At 51.0% G+C, this 8,146-nt stretch overlaps 1 protein-coding gene across 1 annotated transcript; it reads right to left on the reverse strand.

Moving 5' to 3' along the window:
* Positions 1-6,412: 6,412 nt before the first annotated feature.
* Positions 6,413-7,606, reverse strand: CHST6 (carbohydrate sulfotransferase 6). The gene has a single exon (XM_075537994.1). It carries the CDS (start codon positions 7,604-7,606, stop codon positions 6,413-6,415), a length of 1,194 nt encoding a protein of 397 aa, XP_075394109.1.
* Positions 7,607-8,146: the final 540 nt, after the last annotated feature.

Below are 8,146 nucleotides of genomic sequence, written 5' to 3' on the forward strand. Positions count from 1 at the left end.
CAGGGTCAACAATGAGAGTAGAGATACCAGGAAGATTAGGGGAGGGGGGAGAAAAGGGGAATCGATCACAAGACTCAACCTATAACCCTCTCTCAAGGGGATGAGCAATGGAAAAGTGGGTGAGGGGCAACGGAGGATGATGTAAGATATGGAAATAATAATCTATAATTAATCAAGGGATTGTGAGGGAGTGCGGATGGAGGAGGGAGGGGGAAGAAATGGAGAGCTGATATCAGGGACTCAAGTGGGAAGAGAATGCTTTGAAAATGATGATGGCGGCATATGTGCAAATGTGCTTGATGCACTGGATGAATGTATGGATTGTGATGAGATGAAACAGCCCCCAATAAAAGTACTTAATTAAAAAAATTATAATAACCAACTTATTAACAAATTAACAAAATTTTGATTCAGATTAGTTGGAGGGTCTGAAATTATCCTGTAAATATTAGTAGTCAGTTTTGACTGTACACTCAAGTACATGAGATAAAGTCTTACCATCCTCAAGTCTGTTTTAAGGTACAAAAGAGACCACCATCTCACATACAAGTTAAGGAGAACATTTATTAAGTCTTAAAAAGGGACAAAGACACAGGCACATCATCCAGATGAGGGAAGCCATTATCACAAGGCCCACATGGCATCTGAGGACTCACAGTTGGGACACTAGTTAAATAGGCATGGAACAAAGAGAACAATCACAAAGTCATAACTGGTGGCAGGTCAATACATGACAGTACCCGGTGGAACTATAGAAGCAGGACAGTGCCATGAATGGAATACATATGTGAGATCAAAAGGCTTACAAGAGATTGGTTCAGGGCCTTCTGACCAAGGTAGTCAGAGTGAGATGGATAGGGCATGCCTCCTGACTATGGAACCCCAATGCTGTCCGCAGTAAGGTATTTTCCATCAAGGACGCACCCAGGCAAACCCTTAAGAGACTTCCCTTCTCAAGGCTGGCTGGAGAGGGTGGAAGTAATCTACTTTCCAATGTCCTCTGACTACAGCCATGATTACCTACTGAAAAAAAAAAAACAACTCACTGCAATCTAGTCAGATCTGACTCATGGGGACCCTAGAGGGCAGGACAGAACAGAACTACCCCTATGGATCTCTGAGACTGTAACTGTTTACAGGAGTAGAAAATCTCATCTGTCTCCCAAGAGCGGCTGGTGCAGCCTCTAAATGGTAACCACCACGCCACGAGGGATCCTAAGATTATCTACATCAATGGTTAATGATCCAAAAAGATTCGATGGAGGTTTAATCTACGTGGGGACTCTGCCAATGGGTTTGGGCCTGTCAATGCCATCTGTAACCTTTTGAAACTAGGGTGTTCACATTTAAACTCTAACACACGTCTAAGGGACATTCTGACTATACTTCTCGCGAGTCTGATCTATTCATTTTCTGGCCAACCATGGAATTCCCAGTACTTCGCCAAAATGATCATGCAGGTGCTGCAATTCTTCTGTAGCCTTTATTCGCTGTCCAGCTTTCTTTTTGTTTGTTTGGGGTTTTTTTAATCGTTTTATTAGGGGCTCATACAACTCTTATCATAATCCATACATACATCAATTGTGTAAAGCATATTTGTACATTCATTGCCCTCATCTTTCTCAAAATATTTCTCTCCACCTAATCCCCTGGCATCACCTCTTCCTTTTTTCCCTTCCCTCCCCACTTCCCCTTCCCTCCCCACTTCCCCTTCCCTCATGAACCCTTGATAACTTATAAATTATTATTTTGTCCTGTCTTGCCCTGTCCGACATCTCCCCACACCCACTCTTCTGTTGTCCATCCCCCAGGGAGGAGGTCACATGTAGATCCTATTGTCCAGCTTTCACATGCCGATGAGGTGACTGAAGACACTAGGCTTGCCTTAGATACAGCTTAGTCCTCAAAGGGACATCATTGGTCTTTAACACTTTGAAGAGAGGTCTTGTTGAAGCTGAAACTTTTTGCTACGCTCTCGAAGTTTAAAAAATATTGTGATTGAGCTGATACCAAGGGTGCAAGTGGAAAGAAAATGTTTTGAGAATGATGACGGCAACAAGTGTACAGATGTGCTCGACACAATGGATGTACAGATGTGTACAAGTGTACAGATGTGCTTGACACAATGGATGTATACATGGATTGTGAGAAGAGTTGTACGAACCCCCAATAAAATGATTTTTTAAAATATTCTGATTGCCAGATATTTTCTACTGGAGATGGACTTGTCAGTACTTCAGATTCTATTGGACTTTCAGGGTGTGTGACAAAGTGATTAGTGAAAATGACAAGCCTTTCCCATACTACATGGTGCTGCTCAACTGAGAAAAGAAGCCCTTAAACTTCTGGAAAGAAACTGTAGGTCGCCTACAAAAAACTGAGACCCAGACTGCCACTAAATGGCTCAGAAGCCAAAAGAGGGTTCAAGACATACCACAAAACCTTCAAGGTTTGCAGGGAAATTAATTAACTTTAAAAAGTTACTTTTAACTAAAATATATTGTGAAACTATATGTGAATTGCATGTCAGTGAAACTGTTAAAAACAAACAAATTAATATATGTATTTATAGGATTGGGGTCTGAAAGGCTTGCAAGTGGCTATCTGGGATACAAATGTTGGTCTCTCCCCATTTGGGGCCAGGAGGGGTGAAGAAAGCCAAAGTCTTAAGGACACAGTCCGGAAGACTCAGGGACCTTGCGAACTACTCCGCTAGCCTGAAGCCAGAAGAACTAGATGGTACCCAGCTTGCCTACTCTGAGCAGGATCACACAGTCTTAAAGGGATGGGGAGGAAAATGTAGAACAAACTTCAAAATCATTAAAAAGATCAAACGTAGTGATCTGAGAGACTTGGTAGAAGCCCAGAGGCTGCTGTTGCCATTCAGATCAGGAGCTTGTTTCATCCAAACAATAGATGGGACGACAGGGCAAACGGTGATTCCTTTGAGGTGTCAGAACCATCAGCCACCCAGACCCAGGAGGGTGGGGTTTGCTCAAGAGCAGAGCTGAGAGGGCAGGAGGGAGGGACAAATGGAAATGGGAACAGGGTGGGGTGCTGTTACATTGACGGAAGGCAAGGGGAGTCACAAAATGCATGTGCGTTGTTGACAGGGAAATGAACATGCTCTGTTCACTCTTCCTCAGGTCACAGTGCAGTGGTCACCAGGAAAAGAGAAACACTGTCTACCGAACAAATATTTTCCATTTAATTAAAGAACATTAGCCACACTGTTGACTAGAGTTTCCTCTTTGAAGCCTTCACTTGGAAAGTTTTCTATTGTTGGCTCTCTGCTATGAATGGGATTTTACATCAACCAAGAAACTTACCCAAAGTAAAAACAGCACCTATAAAACAAATAAACTATTTCACCATGTGGCCTTTTGGTGTATTTCCCAGACTAGCAGAGTGGATTACAAGTGGGAGAAAGCAATTATTTTCAGATTATGTAACAATCAAATGGAATATCACATTAGGAAACATTATTTTGAATTGAGAATCCAATCCTGAATCAAATGATGTATTAAAAGAAAAAGACGTTTAAACTTGCGAGGTTCCGGACATGCATATTTCACGTACCTTTGTGTAAGGAAACCTTCTGTACTCCAGCAAAATGAAAGTGTGATAGATAGTCCAGGTAAAGGAAGGTGTGGGATTCTAGACCTGGTGGGACTGACCCCGGAGCCAGTGCTGAGAACTGCGGGCCGACTGTAGTGAGGCAGGGATCCCATGAAGGAGAGAAATGGTTCGATCTATTGAGGTAAACAGATTGTTACCTTTCATTGTGCCTTTTCTTCATGAGGCTATTAGCTCATGTCAAATGATGGGGCTCAAAGTATAGCCCTGCGACCTGGTACTGAGTTAGAGGTCAGCACATCCAGTGGGGCAGGGACAGACCCTTGAAGGCCGAGCCTGGAGATGGCAGGGCCTAGGTGGGCACAGGGACTGAGAGGCAGGAGCAGCTAACATGGTACTGACGTAGAAAAGATCCTCATTCGTTCTCTGGAAGCTGTGCTACATGCTTTTGTTTTTCAGCATATGAAGCCCAGGGCTGATGAACCTATAGGGATAGTCAGTAGAATAAGGGGTTTGGGGGAAGGGGTACAGTGTGTGTGTGTGTGTGTGTGTGTGTGTGTGTGTGTGCAAAAGGGAGACGGTGTCAAGGAGCACATGGAGAAAAAGTATGGGTGGAAACTGATGGTGGTAGCAACTGTCCAGTTCTACTTGACATGATTGAAATATGGTATGTTACATGTATTAAATCCCAACTAATTTACATAAATATATACATCTATATAGAAAGGATCTTCATTCCTTTACTATAAGGTTGCCACCAATTTAAGACCCAGTATTGTCATAGCAGCCTCGTGACTAGCTGCTGAGTTTGTGTCTTATTCCAGACAACCTTTAACCCTGGGCATCCTGTCAGCCCCTCAGGCTCTGCATCTCCCTCGGCCAGCCATGCCAAAGGATTGTGGGTGGCTGCAGGGCCTACACACTGCCTCGATGCAGCTCAGAGCACACAGGTGAGGTCAGGTGGGGGACTCGTGCCAGTGCTAATGGCAGGTAGGCGTAGCTCAGGCCCTGGTGAGCGGTGGAGTTCCCAGACTGCCAGGACCCCTGCATCTGTCAGCCGTGCTGGGCAACAAGATACCGTAAATATCGGTGAATCAATAGTAATATGGTCCATATCGTTTTTGCCTACAACCAAAGCAGCCAAAAATGACACATGCCCCTCTTCCTTCAGCCATGTCTTGCAACACTATGTGGATCCCGAATTCTGTCCTCCTCACCCCAGGAAGCTACACGAAGGCTGAGAAGGAAGCAGAGTCCAGCAACCACCAATCACTCCGGTAACAGCAGGGACAGTTCCAGGTTTCCAGAGGTAGTGGAGGCATAAAAGTGGTAGCCACTATCAGAGTTCCCAGCTCTGTGTCCTGGTGTGACATGGGGTGTGGTTTCCTCTCTGTGCACTCACATCAGCTTCCCTACTCACACAGGGACTCTGTTAGCTTTTGTAATGTTTACTGGCTCTCTTTGATATATCCATCACCTCTTTACTACCCATCCTTTGCTGCCAGCCAACCTAGGTGGTGTGGCTTGCAGCCAGGGACCTTTGACCTCTGTCAGGGCAAGGACCCTGAATGACCAAGGGACACTGAATCACCCAGGCCTTTTTCCGCCAAGCCAGATCTACTTAGGGTCACCCAGCCTCACCTGACTTCCTTGCACCCATCCTTGCTTGACCGGGCCAACCTTGCTTGACCACCAGCCTTTGACAAGCCATTAGCCAGCCTTCTCCCCCTTCTCTTCCTCACGGCTTCCCTCCAGGTTGATCCAGGTCTTGAACGGAATGGCAGAAAAGTGCGGATCAAGAGTCAGAAATCACACTTACTGGAAGAACTGTGGCCCTTAGTCACCCTTCAAACCTGGAGGGGTACCCACTCCTAGGGGTCACCTTGTGGCCAAGCAACAAGTGGGGGGCCACTAGGACCAACAGTCACACCCACGAGGGACGTGCCCCTCCTACCAACCAACTATGCAAGACCAGGAGGGTGACCTCTGCTCACACCCTCAGTGGCTCCCTGCTGTCCCCCAGAATTAAAAACAAAACAAAACAGTAACCACTGTCTGCGTGTCAATTCTGACTCAGGGTGGCCCCACACGTGGTACAGGGGTGCGTCATAGCTTTTCAGTGACTGCCTGTCTGGAAGCCTATCATCACCAGGCCTTTCTTCCAAGGTGCCTCCAGGTGGCCTTGAATTTTAATTAGCGGAGTCATCTTTGTCCAGATTCACTTAGTGCTACCCACTGCAGCGGAGTTGAGTGTAACCCTTCATACTCCTTCCCAGCAGTGACCTTGGGCGATCCCTTCCCTTCTAGTTTTGCTTGTAAATTCGGATGCTTATCAAGCAGGCTAATCGTTGTGCTTATTTCGTCTCCCCATACCTGAGGGTGGGGAGCGTGGGCTCCTGGGAAGGAGAGCAGAGAGAAGCTGCTGGGTGCCCACGACAGGAAGCTGGAGGCACTGTGTGGGATTTCTCATTGAGGAGCCAGGTGAATCCAAGCGGCCCCCACTTAGATGGCCTCAGCCCTAGGGGCAAGGGCATTGCTGCCAGATGTGGGTTGGGGATCAGAGGCCCAGAGGCCAGGTACCCCAGCCCCCTCCACCTCGAGGCAGGGCCTTATTATCAGCTGCTGATCACCCAGAGGAGGGGAGTGTTAAGTGCTGAAGAACAGCCAAGTTGTCAAAGTCGGGCTGGAGTTTCCCCTTTCCTAAAGGACTGCGTCCCAGGGAACCCAGCTTCTACAGGAAGTCTTCAAGAAGAGTAGGGGGACGATGGAAAGTGGCGAGGCCTGGCCCTCCAGACCCCACCCACCCTCGCTTGGCTCTTGGACCGGTGGTGTGCTTTTAAGGCCCAGGGTGCCTGGCGGTGGCCCAGCTGAAGCTGCTCGGGCCCCGCGGCAGCACCAAGTCCAGGGTCAGGTCTCGCTGCTCGTCCTCGGAGAAGACGGGCCGGTAGCCCAGCAGCTCCAGGGCGCCAGCGCACAGCTCCTGCACGCGGCGGATCTTGGCGAAGGGCAGCGCGTGGCGCCAGGCCTGGGAGACGTTGAGCGCGTCCCGGGAGGTGGTCTTGAAGGCCTCCCGGCGCGCGCCGGGCCCCGCGGTGCCGTGCGTGAGGTTGTGAACCCAGGACTCAAGTGGCGGCGTCAGGGGCAGGCCCGCGAAGGCGTAGAGCGCGCGGATCTCGGGCAGCGGCGCCCGCGCCAGGTCCTCGAAGCGCACCAGGCGGTAGCGGCCCCGCAGGAAGGGCCGCGGCTTGAGCGTGGCCGCCTCGGCGATGCGCACGTGACTGCGGCACACCTCGCGCACCACACGCAGCTCCGGGTCGGCCTCGACCCACGTGCCGTTGGTGCCCAGCACGATGCCGTTGTCGCGCGCCAGCGCCTTGGCCGTCTGCTCGCGCGAGCGCAGCACGGCCCGCGGGTCGCGCACCAGGTGCACGATGCGCAGGTTGAGCGCGGGGTCGCTGAGCAGCGGGTAGAGCACCTGCAGGTTGAAGAAGCGCACCTCCTTGAGCACCACGTGGCTGTAGGAGCGGCAGGCCTCCTCCACCAGGCTGAAGGGCCTCCGCGCGCACAGAGGCTTGCACACCAGCTCCGTGCTGATGGCGCCGCGGGGGAAGGCGCTGCAGGCAGGCGGCGAGCACAGCGCCCGGCTCACGGCCCACTGGAAGAGGTCCGACAGGTTGCGGCGCCACGGCAGATAGGCGTCGAACACGGCCATGTCGCACAGGAAGACGGAGCGCACCAGGTCCCGCACGGCCATGTGCAGCGCGGGAGCGCTGCCCTGCGACAGGGCGGTCCACACGTGCCACGCAGGCTCCATCAGGTAGAAGACATCTGGGTGCTGGCTGAAGAGCTGGCCCACCAGGGACGAACCCGAGCGCCACGAGGACAGCACCAGCACATGCACACGCTCCGGGCTGTCCGCGGGGGACGCGGGCCGGGGCCAGGCAGGCCGGGAGACCAGGAAGAGCAGCAGGACCGTCTGCGCCAGCAGGAGTGCCTTCACAGCCGTGTTGGAGATGCGCGGCAGCCACATGTCCTGGGGGAGGAGAGGGCCACGGGAAAGGGGGCTGAGTCGCAAAGTGAAGTCAAACACAAACGGAAGAGGGGTGGATTCCCCTCTGGCAGCCCTCCTCACCAGGCTCTCGTTGTTGGGGTATTTGGTCTGTATCATTCAAGTACTTATTCCCAGTGCCTTTAGGCGTTGGCCGGCACATAGTAGGTCCTCAGTAAAGATGTGCCAAGCAAACTCCTGAGCCAGTGAAAGTTGCATATCCCCCTGTAAACGGGAGGTTCTGGAACCAGTCAGATCCCGAGGGCAGCAGACAGTCAAGGCCCTCAGGAAAGTTTAGCTGGTTTAGCCAAACAACTTCAAGGCTGCTGGCTCCTTTGGCTCAGTCCTGGCCTTGGCACTTCCTGACCTGTGGCTCAGGCCTCTCAGTTACTCCCTAGGTGGCCCAGTTTACTTATCCGAGACAGGACTACCCCAGGCCTGGCCCATGGGACTGGGAACCAGTAGAATGAGCATGGCTAGGGGGTAGTAAACCACTGGACCAGAGGGCATGAGCCTCTGCAT

This window comes from Tenrec ecaudatus, chromosome 18 (genome assembly GCF_050624435.1).
Source record: "Tenrec ecaudatus isolate mTenEca1 chromosome 18, mTenEca1.hap1, whole genome shotgun sequence".
Classification (NCBI taxonomy): domain Eukaryota; kingdom Metazoa; phylum Chordata; class Mammalia; order Afrosoricida; family Tenrecidae; genus Tenrec; species Tenrec ecaudatus.

Excerpts from the sequence above, each read along its gene's own strand:
- CHST6 (XM_075537994.1), bottom strand. The coding sequence starts at position 7,606 with ATGTGGCTGCCGCGCATCTCCAACACGGCTGTGAAGGCACTCCTGCTG.